Below are 25,482 nucleotides of genomic sequence, written 5' to 3' on the forward strand. Positions count from 1 at the left end.
ACTAGAAGCCTAGTCTTCTCTCTCACCTGATCAACACAGCAGGATCTTCTTTTTCTTATGTTTTGAGCTCACCTTCCTAAATCAAGTGACCCACCAAATAATCTTGGAGATCTAAGTAAGGATCCAAGTAAGGACCTGGAGGTCCAGATGCAATTGATTATTTCAAGCTCCAGCACAGCCCTCATGAGGAGCAAATGTTTTATGTTCCAGATATGTCAACTATATTCATTTCAAAAGACTCCTCGCAAGGCCTGCTCCATAGGATTTGCACAATAAAATGTAATTTATACATCCCAGTATCATCAAGCTGTTGAGATCCTGATTACCCTAGATCTGTAGCTTTTAGTCCCCTCAGTCTGGGTGGTTATTCTTTGTTAACATTCTGTGAGAAATTTGCACGAATGCTGATTCAAGAGCAAAAATGGAGGATGCTGGAGTTTTCTACTTGACAACACAAATCAGGCCTTTTATCTCTCTGGTGTTTTACTTGGTCATGTACACAAGGTACAAGATCCCTAAGTAACTAAGAGTATATTTACTGGTATAACTAATACTGAGAATATCAAAGCTGGACCAATGTGTTAGTCCAGTATTTTTCAAATTTGGCAACTTTTAAGATGTATGGTATTGACTATTCTAAAGCCTTTGACTGTGTGGACCAGAACAAATTGTGGCAAGTTCTTAGTGGTATGGGGATACCAAGTCATCTTGTCTGCCTCCTGAAGAATCTGTATAATGACCAAGTAGCAACAGTAAGAACAGACCACGGAACAACGGACTGGTTTAAGATTGGGAAAGGAGTACGGCAGGGCTGTATACTCTCACCCTACCTATTCAACTTGTACGCAGAACACATCATGCGATGTGCTGAGCTTGAGGAATCCAAGGCTGGAGTTAAAATCGCTGGAGGAAACATTAACAATCTCAGATATGCAGATGATACCACTTTGATGGCTGAAAGGAAGAGGAACTGAGGAGCCTTATGATGAAGGTGAAAGAAGAAAGTGCAAAAGCTGGCTTGCAGCTAAACCTCAAAAAAACCAAGATTATGGCAACCAGCTTGACTGATAACTGGCAAATAGAGGGAGAAAACGTAGAAGCAGTGAAAGACTTCGTATTTCTAGGTGCGAAGATTACTGTGGATGCTGACTGCAGTCAGGAAATCAGAAGACGCTTAATCCTTGGGAGAAGAGCAATGACAAATCTCGATAAAATAGTTAAGAGCAGAGACATCACACTGACAACAAAGGTCCACATAGTTAAAGCAATGGTGTTCCCCATAGTAACATATGGCTGTGAGAGCTGGACCATAAGGAAGGCTGAGCGAAGGAAGATCAATGCTTTTGAACTGTGGTGTTGGAGGAAAATTCTGAGAGTGCCTTGGACTGCCAGAAGATCAAACCAGTCCATCCTCCAGGAAATTAAGCCAGACTGCTCACTTGAGGGAATGATATTAAAGGCAAAACTGAAATACTTTGGCTACATAATGAGAAGACAGGACACCCTGGAGAAGATGCTGATGCTAGGGAGAGTGGAGGGCAAAAGGAAGAGGGGCCGACCAAGGGCAAGGTGGATGGATGACATTCTAGAGGTGACGGACTCGTTCCTGGGGGAGCTGGGGGTGTTGACGACCGACAGGAAGCTCTGGCGTGGGCTGGTCCATGAAGTCACGAAGAGTCGGAAGCGACTAAACGAATAAACAACAACAAGATGTATGAACTTCAACTCCCAGTATTCCCCAGCCAGCATGAGTTGAAGGCCCCCTATCTTAAAGTTGCCAAGTTTGAAAAACACTGTGTTAGACAAGAAGCTTAAAATAGGACCCATAAAATCAAGCCTGACATTGACTTTGATGACCAAGAACCTTCAGATGTACCATTAGCAGATAGATAATGGTAGATAAAATAACAAAGACAAGCATGATAACACATCTAGCACACCAATAAGGAGATTGGGGGGAGATGACCCTGCTCAATTTTAGTGATTAATAGATGATTGTGATGGCAATGTACCCCTTCAAACATCAAAACTTTGGGGGTGGGGAAGGGTTGAAGTTGGAGGTGCTGCATCAGAGCGTGTGTATGTGTGAGTGTGTGTGTGTGTCTGCTGTTTAATGTCCTGTTACAATGTGGACTGGAAAAAAGTTCTTAGCTAATTAACTTTAATTTTATATAATATTTAATTGTACATCTAATATGTATTTATATCCCATAGCTGAAAGCAAAATTCAATAGGCTGTAGTCATAATATTGTGTTTCTTGCATTATGGACCAATCAGGTTTTTTTTTAATCATATGGGATAGCAGTTCGACGTTCATACCACACCTGATTGGCTCTTGGGCTGAGAGGGGGACTGGCCCAAGGTCACCCAGCTGGCTTTCAGGCCTAAGGCGGGACTAGAACTCTCCTACTACGCCTGATTGGCTCTTGGGCTGAGAGAGAGGGACCAGCCCAAGGTCACCCAGCCGGCCTAAGACAGGACTAGAACTCACAGACTCCTGGTTTCTAGCCCGTTGCCTTAACCACTAGACCAAACTGGCTCTCTGACCAATCAGGTGAGAAAGGATTACAACTGAAATAGAGAGCCTAAATCAGATTGTAGTGAGTCATTATAGTAACTTCTTGATGTCCCAGCTTCTGCACACCAAGCAGTTCGAAAACATGCAAATGTGAGTAGATTAATTGGTACCGCTTCGGCGGGAAGGTAACGGCGTTCCGTGAGTCATGCTGGCCACATGACCCGGAAGTGTCCTATGGACAACGCCGGCTCCAAGGCTTTGAAACGGAGATGAGCACCGCCCCCTAGAGTCGGACACGACTGGACTTTACGTCAAGGGAAACCTTTACCTTTTACCATGCCTAGTTATAGATGTGTGGAAAATAAAACTACTAGACAAGCCGCAAAGGCCCTGCCTCATGGGACACAGAAATATCCACAGTAAGTCAACAAAACTCAGCCAGGTGACCTGAGCAAATCAAGTCACCAAGACCAACTTCTTCTACCAAGTGTCCTCCAAATAGGCTGAGACTAGATGCCCAGAATTCCCAGCCTTTGTAGCCAATAGCTGTACTAAATCTGCGTTGCCAGTTTTGGGAAGTTAACTACCTGTCCACCAGAAACCCAGCCCTAACAGCTTACAGACTACAGAGCCTATCTACCTACAACCTCCAGGTGCAGACTTAGACCAACAGTGCACTTGCCCTGGAAAAGTTTTATTCCGTCTCCATGCCAGATTTACTCATCATTCTTATTTGAGCTCTGAAAGCGACAGCCAGGATTTCAAAATCCTTGAAACCCAGGTATCTTTTTCCCACAGGAATATGTTTCCTTTCATGACATTTGGAAACAGGGAGGAAAAACTTTAATATCGGGCCATGGGCTGTATATTAATAGAATCCTGACAGTCTGCACCAAAACATTTTAATTTAAAGGACACCCTGTAAATCAGAACCTGTTATACAATTTCTGTAATTTGTAGCCTCTCTGATTTGGCATCCAAATGTGCAAGCAGTGTTTCAGATTCACAGAGTTTAAAGTTTAGTTTCCATTTTGTGTTGAAAGGATCTCCTTTTGTACACATTCTCTAATTACTCTTTGAAGAGACAAGTCGCATTTACTTTTAAAAAGAGGAAAAAATGAAACTCAGATATAAACCACTGGACTCTGCTACGTAAATGTGACTCCAAGAAATGTTTTAAAATAAATATGGATTAATTCTAAATCCTGATTAATAGTTTATTTAGTTAATGCCATGTTCTACTAATAAATCAGGAACAAAAACCTAAAAAATCCTTCCTAATTCAGAGCACTGGCCTGTTCACACAATTACAGGTAATCCTCACTTAACAACCATTCAAAATTACAACGGTGCTGAAAAAATGGACTTATGACCTGTGCCCACAATTATGATGGTTGCAGTGCCCCTGCAGTCCCGTGATCAAAACTGGGTGCTTGGCAGCCCACCTGCCCGACTGCAAGGGTACTTCAACTCCCTCCACCCACCTATCCTCCCCATCTCTGCCCTTTCGGCCGCTGCGCAGACTTCGGAGAGCTGCCTCTTTCCGAAACCTCTGAGAAGAGAGCACAAGCTTCCAAAGACAGCATTCCGAAGGGAGCCACGTGCAGGAAACGTTTGCCAGGGAAGCTAGGTCCAAAAAGGAGTCAGCGAAGGCAGCAAGGCGCTTCTGCTTCATCCGCAGCGGCTGGGCAAAACAGGGCGAAAGGTCAGTGCAGGGAACTGGGAGAGAAGGCAGCTGGGTGAACAAATGCAGGCTGGGGCGGCTGCGGCTTCCTGGGTGGTTTCGCACAGCTAGGCTGGGCTGGTTGCAGTCTCGTGCTGTGCTACAGCTCAGGGACTTCTTGCAGCCCCAGAGCTGGGTGGTTCTGGGTCGCCTGCCACCCCACAAGGCAGGGTTCAGGGCAGCCAAAAGGGCAGAGATGGGGGGGGGGAAAGGCAGGTAGGGGGAGTTGAAGGCAGTCACATACCTAACCGGGGCTTGGGGCTGGGAGGGACCAAGCTGGGAATGGCTTGGATAGAGGGGGCTGCTTGGCTAACAGCCGGTAAAATTCACTTAATGATGGCAAGGGGAATTGCCAGGATTGCTGTCGCTGAGCGATGCAGTCACATGACATTTCACTTTGCGACCACATTGCTCAGTGATGAAAATTCTGGTCCCATTTACCATAGTTAAGGGAGGACTACCTGTACTTTTGAAGTAAATATTTGTAGCTCAGGGTTGAACTGTGGAGTCCTTGGTGCTCTCTGAGCCTTGTTTTCTTGCAGGCGTTTCATTGCCAGTCTAGGCAACATCTTCAATGCATTGAAGATGTTGCCTAGTCTGGCAATGAAATGTCTGCAAGAAAACAACAAGGCTCAGAGACTACCTGTACTTTGAAAAGCTGCTCAAAATTATCCCAGAAAGCACAATTCACAAAGTCTCTGCTGCAATGTTTTGCTTTGTCAGGCAACACCTTTCAGTCCGCCACAATATTAAAGATGGCCAGTTCTTGTTTTGCATACTAAATGCTTCTCAGGACTAAGTCAGCCTGAATACTTGATACACACACAGGTGCATATTTCAATGTTTGCCTTCGCTTATGAACAGGAAGAAAAAGGGTGATAATTCTAGCTGGATAATTCCACGACTGTACTGTTATTAAGATGTACATGAAAAGAAAACCTAAAAAGATACTCCCAACCCACTGACTTACTGCCCTGAGCATCTGAGTGAAAGGCATGATATAAATCAAATATATAAGGACTTTTTAAAAAATCTTGCTTCTCCTTGCTGAACAACTTCTAAACTTCTCATCTGGAATTTCAGATCTATTTGCTTGCTTATAAGATGCAGTTCACATCTCCTGCTGCAGTCCTACCAATCTACAAAGAGAGTCTTTCATCTGACTTTTTTCATCCACAGGGACTGATCTCCTTGGGGTGAAGAGGGGGACGTTAATAGGAGTTCTGATTTTCCCCAAGAGGCCAGGTCACCGGCTAGGTCATTTCCTGTCTGCAGCAAGGCTGTGCACTTCTGTAGACATGTGTCTTCTGAAAAAGAATGGATTCATCTCAAAGATAGGGTCACCGCAATCGTTAGACCACAGCCAGACCACATTCCTTCCCTTCCACTTTTGGTCTGATCGTTACTGATTATTTAAAAAGCTTATCTTCTGGAGGGGAGAGGGTTTTCAGTTGTTGAGGAATTACTCCTTCAGATGCTGAAAAGACTAACTTTACAAGCTTGGGCCAGCTCTGGCCATGCAGCAACAGAAAGTAAATTTCAGTTTCCACTGAACCGCTTTGAAAACATCATATGCACTTCTACTCAGGGATCCAGGCTGTGTTCATCTTCCATATCATCTTTGGGCTTGAACAATGCAACAAAGTTATTGCAAGGACAAAACACATTCCCTGAATATGAAAGATGTTAGGCCACAGGAATTTCTACTTTAAATGTTTGCCAGTTTCACTTTGAAGACATCTTCTGAAAAGCAAGATGTGCAGAACTGAAAACGCCAAAAGTGGCTATTTAAGGAAGACTCATGTTAAAAGCTTACTATTGTAGGTATATGAATTCCTTGTTGGAGAAGACAAAGATCTCCTCCAGGGCAATTATTGCAAGACAATTCCCACTTCTGAACTGAGGAAGGCTTGCTGGGATGCAAGAAAATCTGATCAATACCTTGTTATTCATCTCCTGAAGCATGGAGAATCTGATCACTAGCGTGTAGAGCAAACCTGGGCTAGTCTATTCCAAGATCTCCCTCAATCCCATAGTTAGCCAGAAATTTCAGGAAGCTTATGAACACAGCAAGTCAACTATCCAATACTCGATTTCAGATTAGAACTTTATTCTCAGGCCAATAACGCTATCTGCAATTTTAAGGCTTTTTAAAAACATCAATACCAAAATTTAGCTAAAGGTTACAAAGGAATGTACTTTGCATGGGCTCATGTCCTGGAAACACTTATAGAACTATTCTGAAATGTTATACTTGAATACCAAGTTTCTAGCTCTTTGGATAGCAGAACTATAAAAATGAATGAGAAGGGCCTGCTGCATGGCTGAAACAGAAACTGAGATTGAAAAGTGAAAGATCTGAGAATCAGGAAAAATAACAAGCTCTGTACAGACAAGAGATGGATTTGTATATTTTACTAGCCATTATTAGTTGATATATTGCTTATTAAATAAATACAACTGGCTAAGTTCCCCAGTGTGCTAAAGATTAAACCCAACGGCTGGGTTCAAACAATACACTATGCGAAAAACAAATAATTGTGCACTGTGGAGTGTGAAGCCAGCCTATTTCACCTTTTATATAATGACTGAATAAGTATCATCCAATGTACAATTGATAAAACATGCATTTATGCAACACTTTATAATCTGCTACCAAATGGATGGGATGGGGAATTCTGGGAGCTGAAGTTCACACATCTGAAAGTTGCCAAACTTGAGAAACACTGGGATAAACAGTATGCATATGCCTTTTACTCATTTTTGGCTTTCAGAAAATTGAAGAAATATTGCATTGCAACTGAGAGCATCAAAACGGGAGAGCTTTCATAAAATATGGTAACTGTTGGAACATGATTTCAACTTTTGCATGAGAACCCAACAGCTTATCCAAAGTTCATTCCAGAAGTTTACTATAGAGGTAAATCAGCCCCCAAGTAACACTTAAGAGACAGAACACTCAGCTGCTCTTCTAAGACACAGCTCCAAGAACCACCTTTCTGAAGACAATGGTTTTTTTTTGCGGGGGGGGGGGGACAACTTAATGTTTCAAGGATAACTACAAGTTAAGGCAAGGTCAAGCAGTATGATTCATTTAAGGCTGAAACATACACAGAGATGTGATATGAAACTATTCTTAAGCTTCTCACCATAGAAATTGCCTGGTATGCAGAGGAAAAATGCATAATGGCTGAACAATTGCATTCCTATGTTACAAAAAAAGGGGGGGGCGGGAGAGACAAATGCCAAAATTTCCGGGCCAAGTTCTTTTTTTGAACCAGCTGAAAAAAAATTATGCCCTGGGCCCACATATTAGCTTTCTCAGAAAATAAATACATATGGAAGGTGACTGCAAAATTATGCTTGGCTCAGAAGTGTCTCCAGCCCCTGAGTAAAACAGCACAGATAGGTTAACGTGATAGGGGGTTGGAAGGGATGACCAAATAGTATTCTCACCAAGAGGCAAAACTGGTATTTTGTGATTATTTGTGTCCACAGTGGCAGCAATTGTTGTCTAGGCCACCAATTCCACCCCTCTTGTAAGAGCATCCGAAACAGTTGTCCCCATTAGTTCTCCAAGACTTATTCTTGGGATAGATCATGCTGGCTGGGGAATTCTGGGAGTTGAAGCCCACATATCTTAAAGTTGCCAAGTTTGAAAAACACTGCCATAGATGATAGCAAAGTGTTAAAAAAAAAAAAGGAAGCGGTGCATAAAGAAGACAGTCAAAATAGTGTAGTTCAGGAGCATGACTGGAATGAGTACCCCAGTCTTTCCAATCTACAGTCCTCCAGATGTTTTGGATTACAATTTTCATCACCCCTACCCAACAGGAGATGTTAAAAGTGTGGTTAAAATACATCTGGAAGGAAAAAGTTGGGGAAATGGAATTGCATCTAGAAAAAGAATGGAAGACCAATCAGCAGGGATGATTGTAAGATCTGAAATTACTTAAAGCTATTTCTGCTGGCATTGTTCTTCAAACCCATGATCCACTTAGAGTGAGGCTGTGTGACAAAAATATGAGGAAGTTTGGTATAAATCTCTCTCCTTTAGAACAAAACATATTCAACCAGACCAAAAAACCCCATCTAGTCCAACCTTCCCCCAACCAGTTCCTTCCAGATGTATTGGACTACAACTCCATGAACTCCAGCATGTCTAATGACTATGTTGATTGAAACTGGTCCAATAAAACTGGAGGGTAATTACTTAGGGAAGGCTCAATCATTGCAGCATTCAGAGCTAGAGCCCCGAACCAGGAACTAAGAATGAGCTAAAGGCTGTATTATTTCCCTTAACATCACCCCCCAAGTCTTATGGCAAACTGCTTTTGAAATGAAAGGGACTTCCAAAGATATTTCAGATACAACATAGGAGTCAACAGCTCAGTCCCAGCATTCTACTAAATTACCACAAGTCCCAGGAGTGAGACCCATGGAGTGTCAGGAATCCCTACCCATTAAACATTCACCCAGGGTTCCATAATAGAATTCTCCTGCTCAGACAGCTCCCCATCAAACTGAAACATCTGAAGTGCTGATGCTCTCCCTTGGCTTGGTCGGATCAGTGAAGACACATGTGGGAATGGAAAGGAGTAATTGTACATAAAGGTAACCCTGAAGCTATCGCATAATTCTACAAACTTTTTTGATTCTGCTGGTAGTTAGCACCCTCTCCCTTTTTGAAAAGCAGGCTTATGAATGGTTCCTTCTTTGTTGAAACTGGAGGTACAATGAAGAAAAATAGTAAGACAGAACAGAAAAATTGACTTACTTAGCATTTCTTTGAATTCATATTACAGGTAGTCCTTGCTTACCAACTGCTTGTTCAACTACTTAAGTTACAACGGTGCTGAAAAATGAGATTTACAGCCGGTCCTTGAACTTGTGGCTGTCACAGCATCCCCATGGTCACATGATTGAGATTCAGGCACTTGGCAACCAGTATGCATTTATGATGGTTGCAGGGTCCTACAGTCACATGATTGCCATTTGCAACCTTCACAGCCAGCTTCCAACAGACAAAGTCAATAGGGAAACTGGCAGGAAGTTGCAAGTTGCAGTCACATGACATTGTGCTTAATGACCTGCAGTGATTCGCTTAACGACCACAGCCAGAACTGATGTTGTGGTGCAGTCATGTGATGTTTCACTTTACAACCATGTTGCTTAGTGATGGAGTTGCTGGTCCCCATTGCGGTTTGTAAGTGTGGACTACCTATACCAGGTGTTTAATACAAAGTATATGGAGGGAAAATCTTTTGTATAGTATTGCCTTGATGCTAAATCATCTTTATTTATTTTTTGCATGCTAAGTAACTAACTTACTTACTAACCCTGTCTTCTTCTACCTCAACTTTTTTTTCCAATGGTTGTTATTTTTAAATCTCCCACCATTTTACTTCTCAGCCTCTGGGCTTCCTCCATCTGCGTGAACATTAAGAAGAGAAAATTTAAAAAGCAAACACATGGTCTATCCTAATGCAGAGCCTGTGAACTGAACCGAAACAAAGAGGCTCTTGAAGAACCACCACAAGATTGTTCAATGCTACTGTGATAAGCAAGGATTTTAATAGTGAAGAAACAATGTAGGCATCTTTTTAATGGCACGACTGTAAATACACTTAGCAATCCAGAGATCTACACACAAACTTGCTTTAAAACTATGGTAATTGAAGGAAAAACTAACTAAAGAAATCATCTGGCCTCTGACTGCTTTCTGACTGTGCTGTTTTTGAGAAGAAAAAAAGAATCCCATTGCAACTAGGTGCCTTGCAGCTATAAACTGCCAGAAAGTTGTCACTGTGCTGGTTTGCCAAGTTTAATAGCACCAAAAACTCAGCTATAATGACCTCTTGACAATCCCAGCATGCTAAGTACACAATCAACAATGCAGGCTAAATAGCCATGCCAGAGAAAACTGAAACTGAAGGGATTACATGTAATTTTTAAAAAATCTGCCACAGCAGATGTGTTCCAATCTGGCATTTGTAGGTAATTTTCTGCCAATCAGTACAAGTATAATTATGGCAAATGAACATACATTTTCCAAGGCCAAAGCAAGGCTGGTTCAATGTTCACTCCCACAGGAATCTGAACACTGCATCCTGACTACATCCCTTTAGCCTACTGGCACGGTGCAACGGATTCCCTTCATGCTGGCTGATACTCTTGATTAAGAAGAGGGAAAGCAAAACACAGGCTTAGCACAGAGAAAATAAGTTTGGTAGGCAAAAGTCAACAGTTTAAAGGTGATTCAGTTTGGTACAAGCAGAAGGGTAGAGACAGGATCTATTCATTTCTAATTAGGGCTAGCACAAACTGTTCAAAATGGTAGCAAAGTACATGGCTAAAACAGTAACTATTTTATGAATAATGGCAAACAGGTTGCATGCATATGAAATAAGTCTACCACAGCAAGCCCTTCCCCATCACATCAGGTTGCAGAAGGTGACGATGCCGGGTGGGGAGAAGAACGTGCCAAACGTCATCCTCTAAGCGTGCAGAACTAAAACGCTGATACACCCAGTCAGATTCTTTCAAGACATCTCATTTGTATTGCCTCATTTCTGGATTCCCACCGAAAAAGGATTCGTGAATTTCTACTCTAAGCCAAGACCTATTTCATACCTCGGCCGCTTCGTACTAGTAACTTCTTATAGCAGTTACAAATTGATACTTACTACCACCTCCTAGAGTTTGAGCCACCAGGGAAAGGCATATTGGAAAATGTGTTGCTGATATACAGCAAATCTTTCAGACAAAGACAGGCAACATTTCACATCTCTGAGCTGTGTTCAGACTGTGCTTTATCTCTGAGCAATGGACTTGTGGATGAGTCAGCACATAGCTGTAATGTAGACAAAGATAATAATGCTTCAACAGATATTCTCCTTGGACTTTATGCTGCTATCATTTAATTCAGAAATGAAAGATCCACAGCCTTCCATCATTCTCGACTACTGATGATGCCAACTCTTGGCTTGATATAAAGGATCACATGCTGAAAGGCAACCGGGTTCCAAATTTCATTAAGCCAGACGCAGGTATTTGGGGCCCACTTTTTCTCATACTAAAAGCAATCGTTCCCATCCACTATTTTAGGATAAATAGGCAAAACAGAATTACTTGTTACATGTTCCTCTTTTATAGGCATTTTGGCGAGGATCAGGCTTCCAACAAAGGCAAAAGAGTTCAATTCAGATATTTACTGAGCCTAAAGGTACCAATTTCCTGGCAATGGAGATAGATGCATGCATCCAGCCTTCATCACATTTGTAAGATAATATGGATATTCAAACTTCATTGTCAGGCTTCTCTTGGAAAGCTGGACAAGAAAAAGTTCAAAAGGCATCCACGGATACAAGAATTTCAGACAAGTAACCTTACTACAGAAAAGCTAATGAAGCCAAAATAATTCCAGCACCTCTTGTGTATCAAATGCAAGCCCTATTTATAGTGAAATCAAACTTTTAATTCTTGTACCTCTTTCTCCTATCTGTAATGTCATGGGCTAGAAGGTCATCTCTTTCGGACATGAGGGATAATTTCCACCTGTCACTTGTTTTGGTAATGAATGGATCTGGCATCACTCTGTCTGCTTGGGACACCAGGGGAACTTGCTTTCACTTGTGCATAAATACTTAAAACTTACATGTGCAAAATTACTTTCTTACTAGATGAGGATATTTTCTTCACTCAAGTTTTTGAAGAGAGAGTTTGAACCTGGGCTTGAACCTGAAGGGCAAGTACTGCTCTGTTGACTATACATGGACAAAAGGTAAGCAAACTGAGTTCATACTGGGTTTGACCCAAACCAACTGCAAAAACTGTTATCTACTTATCACATCTGCCTTTATCAATGTCTGAAATATATACTAAATCAGAATGTTCATTAAATTAGGCCCAAGCAGAGCTAACCCTGTCATTAAGCAGTGTAAGGCAACTGCCTTAAGTGGTAGATGTTGGGGACTGTGGTGGTAGACTCTTCGACTTCCTATCTTCCGCTTGAACTCCTCAGCCGTTCCCCTTTGTAAGAAAACTGAGTTGGAAAAGCCAGCGTGATATAAATTTTAAGTGCTAATCAAGCTAATTTTTGTTTATAGAAGGGGAGGAGACACCATCTTGCTCTTCTAGATCAGGAAGCAAAATGCTAACTCTTAGCTGCAGCTTTGGGCATTTAGCTTTCTAGTTTAATCCCTGAATCCCAGCAGTACACTTTGGTTGATCCCATATTCCAAGCCTTTGCCTCTAATAACAACAGAAAGTCACATATTTATACGAATTCCACTGTATTTTTAGAAAGGAATTATGTTCCCTTTGCAAATTCATATACTAAGTTGCAATAGCATTGACTTTTAACTTGTTTCTGGAGGATTTTAAATAACTTTGCTGAGATGCAGCAGCCACCTCAGAGAGATAAATGATGAAAGCAAGGTTGCCCCAATGCAACACAAGCTCTGCCCTTTTTGTATGCAAGTTGTGATGTGGAATACATGTACAAAACAGACAGACCTTGCATCATGTTGACGAAGATCCTACTTCTGCTTAGATAGCTTTGAAATGAGATTTCACAAAATGGATCTGGGAAGTCTGAAATTTTAATAGCAGTCCCATTTCATATGCTTCTTCCACCAACCCAGTCAGTGTCCTCTTGAGATACAGAAGACACTGGGACAGAAAAAGATTAACCACATCCCTGCCAGCTCTTCCCACTCTTGCACTGATTTGCTTTGTTCAATAAACATCTCATATATGTGAAGCTATGTCCAAAATGAGTTGCTTCCAAACTATCAACCATGATCATTCTAATCAACAACACAAAGCACAGCAAAAAGCTCATTATGAATTGCTAGTTATTTTCTGAGAGAAGGGGCTCATTTGAATGCTTAAAAGATCCAAGCACAAGCGTGTTGGCTATATGAATTCACGTACACCAATATGATAGTAAGGAATTGGTTTATTATCAATATATTTCCTTTACTATCATATCTTTATCTTTCTTCAGTCAGACTTCAGGGTTGGACTAATTGCTAATTAATCATTCAGAGGTTACTGTCCCCTTCCCTCACCTCTAGGGCAGTTGGATCATTCAGGCCAAGTTTATAGTAGAAGAATACAGGGTGGGAGACTCAGCTTTTGCAAGCAGTGACTGGAAGATGAGCTGTCTGTCTCCAACTCTTAAGTAAACACCCCTTAAGGGCAATTAAGAGAACTCACTTGCTTCCCAGCTTGAGTTTTCTAATAGTTTTGACAAAAGAAAATGAAAAAAGGGGTTAGTGTGTTACCAGTGAAGTACTCCATGTGATTCCAGTGGGAATTCCCATACTCCATTGTATCCTCCGCTCATAAAACATTAATTGCACGTTCTACGGTAATATGATGTAGCAGTGATAAAATTCAAAAGATTCTCAAAAAACAATTTTGGGGGAATATGTATACTCTAAAATGTGACCTATGCTTAGGGTGGCCAACCTCAAAAGTCTGCACTGCATGTTTCAGTGAAAGCTTGTTACAACCCAATTTGCTTTCACTCACTTCTTTTCTTATTTTCCTTCCACAACCAGAACTTTGTATTTCTCAAACAGAATCAGCCTCTATGCCAGTCTGGGATTACAGATTTATTTTGACTCTAACATTGGAATCTTTAAAGGCCAGGAGCTGTTTTAATAAATCAAGTCCAATCTTCAGTAAATAAAAACCAAGGAATTTATTCTGGCTGGATTAAAAGGAAGTCTTTTATAAGAGGTGTCAATAAGATCAGAGCCAGCTGTCCTTTAGACTCTTAACTCTCAAATCAAGCCTGGGGTGGGGGGGAAGCATTCATTTCTCCTAATAAACAAAAAACATTTTTCTTCTTTTTTCCCCTCCTCTTCAGTTAACGCTGCTCATGGAAATTTACATACTAGAAACAGATTTTCATGTTCTTGGTCCGAGCATGACTTTTTTTCTCTATTATTTTTCTGAAAGTTTAGAACAAAAGCAGCTCTGTGATTACACTTGGTCCACCTGCTTTACAGTACTTATTTCAAAGGGATAGGAAAATGATGCAGAAGTTAAAATAATTGCTACCACTGGGCTCAACATGTGGATATCTAATGGCAAATAAGCACATTGCTCCTGCAGTAGAGGCAACACAGACTGTTTTTCTCTGGAGTGCATAGCTATCCTGTAACTGGCTGAGTTCACCATGATATTCAACATATTATCAGTATCTTGTTAAAGCAGCACTGTACATTTCTAACTTGATCTTGAAGAGTAGAACTGGAGTGGCACACTAGGCAGTAGTAATTCACAAACTTTCTACAACCATGGACCACTAAATAAAGATTTGGAAAATGTAGGGATCATACAATTAAACAAACACTCCCCACCCCCACCCAATTTCCCTCTTTATGGAAGTTCATGCTTTTCAGGTAACAGAATAGTGATCACTGTTACATTTATGGGTTGTATATACCTTCTCATCCCCTCCATTTTTAAAGACTTTTTGAAACCCAATTTTGTAGCAAATAAATTAATTCAATACCAGGCAGTTATTTAACACTTAAATCAAAGGTTGGAAAGACCTTAGCAATTATCCAATCCAACTCGGCTAATTGCAGAATCTGCTAAAATGGTTTGGGTGGATGGCTATCCAGCCTCTCACTGAAGATTTCCAATGAAGAGGAACATTTGTTTGTTGTTTATTCATTCAGTCGCTTCCGACTCTTCGTGACTTCATGGACCAGCCCACGCCAGAGCTTCCTGTTGGTCGTCAACACCCCCAGCTCCCCCAGGGACGAGTCCGTCACCTCGAGAATGTCATCCATCCACCTTGCCCTTGGTCGGCCCCTCTTCCTTTTGCCCTCCACTCTCCCTAGCATCAGCATCTTCTCCAGGGTGTCCTGCCTTCTCATTGTGTGGCCAAAGTATTTCAGTTTTGCCTTGAATATCATTCCCTCAAGTGAGCAGTCTGGCTTTATTTCCTGGAGGATGGACTGGTTTGATCTTCTGGCAGTCCAAGGCACTCTCAGAATTTTCCTCCAACACCACAGTTCAAAAGCATCGATCTTCCTTCGCTCAGCCTTCCTTATGGTCCAGCTCTCGCAGCCATATGTTACTACGGGGAACACCATTGCTTTAACTATGCGGACCTTTGTTGTCAGTGTGATGTCTCTGCTCTTAACTATTTTATCGAGATTTGTCATTGCTCTTCTCCCAAGGGAAGAGGAACATACCACATCATAAAGCAACCTATTCCATTGGTTGACAGCTCTTACTATCAAGAAATTCCTCCTAATACCTACCTTGAATATACTTCCCTATAGTTTTAGACTATTGGGTCTGACCCTGCCCTCCTGCACATCAGAGAACAAGTCCACTCCCTCAACTATATGACAATTCGTGCCATAATAATAATCTTGCTGGTCAAGAACATTCATCAACAGAAATCTCTTCAATACAAAGGGACTAGAGGGAAGTGGATCTCCTGCTCAATTAAATCCCATTTTCCAATATTCATAATTGTACTTCCTACTTACACAGGCAACCCCAAAGGAGAAGTGTAAGATTATATAGTTCTACTTATGTAATGGCATGTAGGAATGACCTTGTGAGACTGGGCCCAGAGACACTGCCCACAGAATGTGATGTCAGCCTTGCAGGTAGACCAGACCAGAAACATGGCAAATCAGCCAATTCTACTTTATTGTAAGGTTACATTAACAACATCTTGCAAGTCTGAAAGTATACTCCTCCCATCTCCTTTATCCCCGAGAAATTAGGGAGGGTCCCTTCTGAGCCTCTTGCCCCACCAGCTATCCAGCTGCAGATTATGCTAGCTCTTATCTGACCATTCCCTAGGCAGCATCTCTGGGCCCAGTCTCCCAAGGTCATTCCCACATACCATTACAACTTTAAATAGCACTTGTGGCCTCAAAGTTGGTAACTGCACTTAAGTCCTGTTCACAATTGTTTTCACAATCTTAGTACCACATTCACTTTGCTACCTCTATTATCAACTGTATGTGTCAATGTACACGTTTTCAGCCACTGATCTATTTTCCAAAACCAATTGCAGGTTTTGTTCTGCCCAGCTGGTGGATGTGAGAAAGAGGGTTGAGTTGTTGAATGATTTTGCCCAGCCAGATCATTGACAGTATATTTGGGCAGGAAGGGGCCATGAGCAGACTTTAGGTGATGAAGGTAGAGAGGCTGCAGCAGACCATGTGGTGGTCCCAAATCACAGTGAGACTATCACTGCTGTAGAGCAATACATTGTGGTAACTCCGTTCCAAATTAATTGAGAATAAAAGCATTCTCAAACAGCCACCAAGTTAGTGGACAAGAAAGACCACACATGTAGATGGCTCAACACTGAGCTAGAAAACACATAAAACTCCAGAAAAGAGCTAGCAGTTGTGACTCTAGAGAGTGCCAGAAGTAGTTACATGTCTGATCACTGTCATGTTCACTGTTTCAATGTATATTATACATCGTAACGTTTCACATGCCATGGCACTGATGCGCGTTTCTGTTTGGGAGGGAGCTGCTGTGAAACCTTGTACCAAGCTCTGTATCTGTGTTCATTACAATGGAATGTGTTTGGGTTATGTTCTCTGTTCAAGGCCTTTTCCCGCAGACCATCAGAAACCGTTAGGAGCACCTGGGATTGTGAACTTGGGAAGATTCTACAGGGGGAGGGATTTCATTTACACCGAGGGTTTTTAGTTTGCATTTGGCGTGCTTTTATCATTCTCAGCTTTCTCTGTGATCCTGCATACTATTCTTTAATAAATCAGATATCTTTGAATTCCTGCTCATGAGTCTGATAGTGTTTTAGAATAGCAACCATTACATAAAGCTGAGAATCCCCAAAGTTGTACCGTTAGCTCCTACCAAGATTAGTTTCTTGTGAGGGAAAATAGTTAGCGATGGCCGAGTCCAAGCTCACGACCGGGGGACTTGAGGAGACGGCTAGTTTGATGCCCGAGTCGACGGTCAAGAGCGGAGAACTGAGCCTCACCCCAGAACCTTCAGATTTCTGGGAGGAATCGAGTTCCAGTCCCGAGGTAGAGGAATCTGACAATGGGGGAGAACCAGAGCAACCGGCACCCACCAAATCGCCTGCAGAGTTGATCACCTGGGATGAAGCAGGAGAACCCCAGCCAGGGACGTCCCAGGCGTCCTGGAAGTATCGGTTCCCGCTGACCCCAAACGTAGAATCTACCACGGTATCAACAGAGAGACAGCCTAACACGCGAGGGAGGGAGGAAGCTCAAACCCCTGAAAGGCTAGGAGTGATGGAGGCCAAAATAGAATCGATGGAATACATGCTAAGAAACCTGTCTCTGTCATTGGGGGGGCAGGGGAGGCGTGGAGGAGATCCCAGCTTCACGCAACCATCCCCCATCCTCCCAGCTGGACCGCCGGCGGAGCAGGGCCAGCTCCGGGATGAATCTCCACCCCGCAGGGCTCGACCACCAGTGTCCCCACCCCGAAGAGGGAGAGCTACTGTAACTTGGGGCCCAACCACTCAAGCAGCCGCCGATTCTGCTCCAACAGGAGTGGGGGTGAGAGACTTTCCTGTCAAGTTTGATGGGGATCCAACCAAGCATCTTTCTTTCTAACTAATGCTAAAAGTTACATGAGGCAGTTTGGAGCATACTTCCCTTCCGAAGAGGCTAAGATAACTGTCATTGCCACCAAGCTGAAGGGTCGAGCGGCTGACTGGTATGTTCAATTAAGATTAAGTGAGGCTGACTCCCCTGCACTTGATTATTTTGAGGACTTCATGTGGGCATTAAAGCTACATTTTGAGGATCCTCTAGCCAAGGCAAGAGCTAAGAAGGCACTGAAGGGTCCTACCCAGGGCCAACTGTCTGTAGCTGATTACGCCCTCGAGTTTAAGGCTCTATCTGGGAAAATCCCCGACTGGTCTCAGTCAACCTTAATAGAACGGTTTAAAGAGGGACTCAACCGGGACGTCCTATGGTGGGCGTTGTGTAGGGACGACCCAGAGTCATTGTACGAATGGATCTGTCTGGCAGGCAAGGCTGAGCACGCTCAGCATACCTTCATGCAAACCAGAAGACCTGAAAAACCACCAGCCACCATGAGTCAAATCACAAGTGGGTGATTTTTCTCCAGCTCTGCCTGAAGGTATCCCATTGAATCTAGTGCACGTGCTCCACTATACAATCCTTCCCCTAACATGGGGTTCTCAGTTCTCACACCATATGCTGGTGTGACAGGCAGCAAAGTTCAGTTGGAGCAACAGTAGCTGTTTTCAGATTAACTGATGAAGTGGATTAATTTAAAGTTAAGTCCTAGATTGCTAAGCCATTCATGCCAACACAAATACATCTTTTCCATACCTGAAGCTGATTATGTATTGTGCACAATACAATAAAAATCTCCTTCAAATCAAGTTTGACTCCTGGTGGCTATAGTTTTCTTAGCAACACTATGTGACTGGTTTGCTACTCCTTTCTTCAAGGACATTTTCTTGACTTCCTAGTCTAGCTCAGTCCTGTGTTTCCTTGGTCTCCCATTCAAGCACTAACCAGGTCTGATCCAGCTTAGCTTTCTGAGATCAACTAAAGTTGACTCGGTGGCCTGTGATTTGATCCTAGTAAATTAATTCATAATTATTTGTCTTGAACAGAAGCAATTTGTCATTCTATTACTCCTTCCAGTCTCATTTTACAAGCTTTACCACTCCTGCCCTTGTAGGTTATTAACCTTCAGCTTTATCAACTTGGAAGTGAAAGAATGTTTCTATACCAAAGAGCAACAGATGAGAGTTAGCCAAACGGAGCCACTGAATACTTACATCGCTCTTCCTGAACTTGGCTTTCAAACTCTTCATGCTTTTTCCATTCAAGCCTTACACGTTTTCAGCACCTATGCAGGGAGAAAAAACAGAGGGGTGTAAAGAATATGTAAATTTCCAGCTACATTTGGTTGAACTGTAATGAGCATCAGCCTCACTTCCTTAAGTGGAGTACACGGTTAGTTTAAGCAAAAATGATACCCGAATCTATTGCTCAATTTCACCTACTGTATTAAATAGCAAAAAAATTAGGAAGTTTATATGCACTGACATTTCTGTGCAACAATGGAAGAAGAGATCTCATTTTACATGTGCATTTTCAAAGTACTTGCAGCAAAGCTGAATAAGTATGACAAAATCTCCTGCCTTTTGCTCTACTAGTATTTTGTAATCCAGCAGGAAGAAATTACAATCTTCTTTTTGTGATTATAACACCTTGGCATTGTTCTCCAAAGCAGTAAAGAATATACCATCTGTGTAAAGTAATGAAATTTCTAAAAGAATTGTTTCTTTATATCCCCCATCAAGGTGTAAAGCATTTAATAACATGCCTGGAAAAGTATTCATAGGTTTTATTGGCCATGTTATAGAAGGTTAGTTGCCTAGAGTGATTCATCCCACAGCAAGGCCTGCCTCTTCTTATCTTGCTCAATTGGAACAGAATGTATTAACACCCAACTTGGCTGCTTCCTCGTCAGCTAAGTCCATGTCCATTACAGCTACAACTTAACAGGGCCAAGGGCTTCTTTTCCACAACAGCATATCCTGGAGGAACGCCTCTTGGTCAATTTGAACCTTTCTCATTTGCACAAAACCCCCAACATATCTTTGCCCACAAATACTAGGGCTACAGCTCCCAGAATTCCCCAGCAAGACAGAAACTCCGCAGTTCTAACAGCTCCTGAGGTTGCCAAGTTGTTTTAGTAAAGTACAGAAAATAAGGAAGTAAAGCCATAAGTAATTGTTTTGCGTGTTACTGAAGAACACATGTCCATCTATGCAGCTCTATGAATATGCCACCTGTACTGGGGGAATTGGGATGCATTAAAGAGCTCTAGGCTGGAACAGATGACCCTTATGACTCCATCAACATGGAAAGCGTATTTAGTAGCAGATCAAAAGGTATCTGGTATTCTGAATAGAGGGTCCCAAAATGAAAATCTAGGCCCTAGAGAAACCCAGGTGCCCACTGAACAATAATGGTTGTTGTAAGATTTGTTGCTCTGAAATGCATAGCTCTCAAGCGGGAGTCCCCTGCCCCAACCATTTTTCATTTTACAGTACAGGAAAAAAACACAATATTTGTGCCTTGAGAAATATTAGCTTCTGCTTACATAGACAGTCTAATTCATCTAGACATTTTATATTTGTGCTTTCTTAGGTGATTTTAATGTATTGGGATTGCACTTTACATGGCCTTATTGAACTGAATGTCTCATTTTTAAATATACTACCCTGAAATCTTCCTTTGGGTGAAGGCAAGATGTATAAATCTGTACAGTGCACAGTTAACAGACAAATAACAACACAACACAAAAGTGTTGAACAGTTCCCCACCCCCACCCCCTTTTATTAATAGGCTTTCTGGGTCTTGGGTAAGTTCACACAGTGCACAAAGTTAATCTTGTCACCTCTCTGACATTCTGAATATCCATGTCAAACATTGCAGTTTTGAGACGTTCTGCATGGGATGAATGTTTGCAGAGATACCTCTATCAAATAAAGCAATACTGGAAGGAGGCAACTTGTGCCCTGCCAACAATCCCCCCACCCCTTACCATGCAGCTCTTGGAGTGTTCCTCTGCCAAATCTCAGAGGCCCTGTTTTCTACCTTGCTAAAAAAAAAAAAAGTAAGCTGTAAAATAAGGGTGTTAAGTCTCCAGTAAGCTCCCCCCCACAAAAGCTTTGTTCCTGCCCTCTCCCCTTCAAATACAAAAAGCATTATTAAAATCACTTTAAGATTGGCTTAGTACCAACATTTTGCCCTGAACACTGGGCATGAACACTGAAATTCTGTGAAACTTCAGCCAGGTTTTAAAAAATTAATTTGCATGCAATCCAGCAGATGTCATCCAGATGGCATGAGGTCCTTAAATCTGCAGAAAGGAGCAAAACACTGTCCACCCCTGCAGAAGGGAGAAACATACCCAGTGGTTTGGGAGGTAACATGGGCTCTATGATGAGCACACTTGTATTAAAGCATATTTTACACCTACACTTTACTTAATGTGGATTTAAATACCCTTGGCTCCAAAATTAAGAAATACAGAACAGTAGCCTTGTGTAGCCTATTCACTAACAAGAATAAAATCTGGGATCACAGTGCACCTTTGCAGAACTGAAGTTGGATTATTTGTATATGCAAGCTGTAAAAACTGCAAAGTGAAGTAACATAAAGCTGTGTGTCAAAGGAATTTGTTCATTGCACAATCACTGCAAATGCCTTTAGCCAGAGGTTAGTCCTGTTCTTCTCTCAAAAACATAAAATAAAATCCTGCATTGTTAAACACACCAAACCAGTCAAGTGTTACTTGGCAAGGAAAACACTTATTCATGAATTGCAAAACCAACCAGGATAATACAGTGAAACTAAAAACCTTGTAAGCTTTTTGTGTGTGGGCGCCAAGTGACCTCTAACAGAAAGAAAGAACACTTGGATGCAGGTCCTGGGCCTTTCTGGATTTTTAATACATCAAGAAATGAATATTTACAAGCAGATTCAGCTGTTTTAGAGACCAGGTGTATCCTATATTCTCAAGGCTGATTTATATTTGCAGGTGTGTAACTGCAGCAATCTGTACTTTATGAGCGGCACCTGAATATGCAAGAAACGAAAGTGGATCTGGGAAGTGGTGGAATACCTGTGGTGCTCAATTCTCTCTGCAGATCCTTACTAGCAGACATCAAGCACTAAATATATGTCTGGTGACAAGGAATTTCATGTTGGAGAGTGAAGGAGTGATGGACAGAGTCCTCTATACCTCCCAAGGAGGTCCTCTTTGTTATTATACAGGATGCCAAGGAGGAATCTGCCTTACAGCACTTCTCATTATTTACCTGTGTGGTCCAATATTGTAGTTGGGCTGACAGGGCTCTCTAGAGATCTTTTTCAGCCTGCTCTCAGAGATCCTTTCTAACCAAAAACAGCAGTTGATTTGGTGGCCATCTGCAGGCAGAAAAACATGTTCTGCAACTAAAACAACAGATTGCCAAAAGACAGCCAAAACATGCCTTGCCTCCTCTGCCCGTTTAGGAGGGGGGGAAAGCAAATGCTCCTTTAAGGGTTTAATGCAAAGTTAGGTATTTGCATGGATCAGCATGCTTGGCCAATCCAGGAAAAAAAATCAATCTGGCTGGAGATCTTTCCTCATTCTTTGGAGAATTTATTTAGTCATATGCAGAAGCCTGCACTTAGCATTCACTGCTGTCAGGAAACGGTGCCAATCATGAGCTAACCTAGAAAGGGTTACCAAGGGGAAAGAAAAAACTCTTTAAGATTTTGAAGAAATGGGGTTCTTCCAATGAGGAACATGCAAAACATTATGAGTTCTGCAAGTTTCAAGTTTGACGAAGCTGCTTTACTTTGAAATGAAAATCCAACTGTTCTGTAAGTGTTTTAAACTCCAACAGGGCTATTCTGAACTGGAAACATTTCCAAAATGCTTGAAGGAACAAACTTAAAAACAGGTGATGTTGCTATTTTTGGTGATGCAATTCTGGAGCATGCAAAAAAAGGGCCTGGGGGCCACATGCAGTTGCAAGCTGATCCAGAAAGGGACAATAAAGGTAGGAGCTTCTTTAGCAGCTTAATAGCCCCAGGATGCAGGAACCAGATTTATGCAGCATCTCCTTCATCTTCCCTGGTATAAATTAACTGTTTGCGTTCTGACAAGTAAAATGGAAATCCCACGTCCTCCGGAAGATTTGCAAGCATGGTAAAACTCAGATCCAACAATAGGTAACTGGCCAGGAAGGACTTGCAGCACTTGTCTGTGTACAGATGCAGGATACACCCTGAGTGTGCACCCAAACCTGGGTATTTGCAATACAAAATATACCCTTCCATCACATGTGACTTGCCCATCATTAAGGGGGTTTTCTTAATCAACAAGAGGAGCACCAGATTTCCAAGCTTAGGGGGTTATATATAACCAAGTTTGACCTGTATATTTTCTGTACCTTCCCTCTGCAGAGACAAGAAAATCAGTGCTTCACAATTCCCAAGATCCTCTTGCTATCTTCTTTATTGTCTTTTAAAAACAATAAGGGGATAGATTGTTCCATGTACATTAGGGAGAGGCTTTTAAAGAATTCAGTTTTGGCAATATTCGTGGAGATGGGATCAAGCTTTGAGCTGTGCTGAAGCAGGGAAGACATGCACTTGCCAAAGAAAATGAAATAATCCTGAGCATTCAAGAACAATCAAGCATGAAAAAACTGATAACACTAGAACAACTAATCAAGGGGTATTTCTATAGACTTGGGCCCTTAAAAACTCAGTATCAGTATCATTACAGTATTGGAGAGTAATAAAAATACAAGATTTTTTTTCAGTTAAAGGGAAAAGCAAATGAAATACTCATGCAAGTTATTCTCACCACCTACTCAAATTCAAATAAACCTTTTATTTTAAAATGAAGTAAAACAGCCAATCTGGTACTAGCTTCCCTTTAATGTGAAACCAATCTTTCTCAACCTGGCACCCTTCAAAGACACTGGACATCAGCTCCCATAATTACATTTTAAATTCATTTGTAAACTGTCTCTAGGAAAATTTGGTTCTGAAGGGAGTATACACAAATTAGCAATAACAATAATCCTGCAGCAGCACAACCAGTGATCATGCCAGTTAGAGTTTATGGGAGGTGAAAGTCCAAAATATTTGAAAAATGCCAAGTTGGGAAAGGTCAGATTAAAGACCCTCATATCTCCAAACAAGATTAGTTAATTCCTAATGATCACACAGTTATTGTGCTTTCAGAATGGAAATTCCTTCCACAGAAAAATCTATGAGCATCCCACATCGTGACATCATCAGGCAAGTGACCGGCTACAACTCATGCAAATAACGTAATCCACATCATTTAAGCAATTATGTGACATCACTGTGACTTATCCTGGATACCTTTCTGCACTGACACAGAAGTCTGTTAAAAATCCCTAACACACATCATACAGTTGTTGCACATCGTTCCTTCATAGAAATGCACATGGGACATAAGAAGCACATAAAGAAATGTAGAGAAACAGAAACGTAGCAACAAATTAACACTTTAAAACTCAGATCCAAAATACGAAACAGCCTTGTGAACACCGGGAATGGGGAAATGGGAAAGATTTATGAAACTTAAACCTAACCGCACATCCAGGAGGTAAAGGTAAAGGTTTCCCTTGACGTAAAGTCCAGTCGTGTCCGACTCTAGGGGGCGGTGCTCATCTCCGTTTCTAAGCCTTGGAGCCGGCATTGTCATAGACACTTCCGGGTCATGTGGCCAGCATGACTCGGAACGCCGTTACCTTCCTGCCAAAGCGGTACCTATTGATCTACTCACATTTGCATGTTTTCAAACTGCTAGGTGAGCAGGAGCTGGGACGAGCAACGGGAGCTCACCCCGCCGCGCGGTCTCGAACCGCCGACCTTCCGATCGGCAGCTCAGCGGTTTAACCCGCAGCGCCACCGCGTCCCATTACATCCAGGAACAAGAGCAAAATATCCAATGAGGCTGTGATGCAGTCAGTTTTTCTGTCCAGTTGAGGGAACCTCATGCTGGAAAACACTACTCCCAAGTTTCCCCAACTAGATGCAAAACTCCCTAGGTTTTTTTATCGTTTCCCCCACACATAAAGTCACAAAATCACATTTTTTAAAATTTCTCAGTGGTTTTACACAAAAATTCAACAGCATTATTTCTGGGGACTGCAAAACAGAGTTCAGGCTCCACATGATGCAACTGGGATGTACCCCGTACATGAGGACATGACACAATATAACCTCTGTATCTCTCTGCTCTCAGTATATACCATTCCAAGAGCTTCTAGGTATTCCCTCCTGCAACTGCGGACCACCGGAACACAGATAGCTCCTAAAGCTAATGTGCTGTATTTTGTCATCTAAAGTTCAGCCATCTGTGAGTTCAATTCCCAGTAGAGGGTTTGAACCCACAGAACAACATCTGGCTACTGACATCTTTTGACTCCCGAAGAGGATGACGCTGGTCACATGATGCCTGCCTCCTGGTGGTCAATGTAACTCCCTACCCTAGTGTGATTCAGAGATTTTTCATTGTATATTGTTGCAATGAACAGGATAGCCAATGGCACCAAGTTGAGGAAGGTTATTATTAAGCATTTTTATCCGCTCATCAGCCACAAAAAGAGGAAGAATTCTCAAGGCTTTACAAGGTCAATAACAAGTCTATAAA

The 25,482-nt window shown here is 42.0% G+C and overlaps 1 protein-coding gene across 1 annotated transcript in view; it reads right to left on the reverse strand.

Moving 5' to 3' along the window:
• Window positions 1–25,482, reverse strand: part of RAI14 (retinoic acid induced 14) — a 91,754-nt gene that overhangs the window by 59,840 nt on the left and 6,432 nt on the right. Inside the window, exon 2 of the mRNA XM_063295764.1 lies at window positions 19,061–19,131. Coding sequence (XP_063151834.1) covers window positions 19,061–19,096 — 36 coding nt within the window. The 5' untranslated portion in view covers window positions 19,097–19,131. The remainder of the gene's footprint in view (window positions 1–19,060; window positions 19,132–25,482) is intronic.

Source organism: Candoia aspera, chromosome 2 (assembly GCF_035149785.1).
Source record: "Candoia aspera isolate rCanAsp1 chromosome 2, rCanAsp1.hap2, whole genome shotgun sequence".
Taxonomy (NCBI): Eukaryota; Metazoa; Chordata; class Lepidosauria; order Squamata; family Boidae; genus Candoia; species Candoia aspera.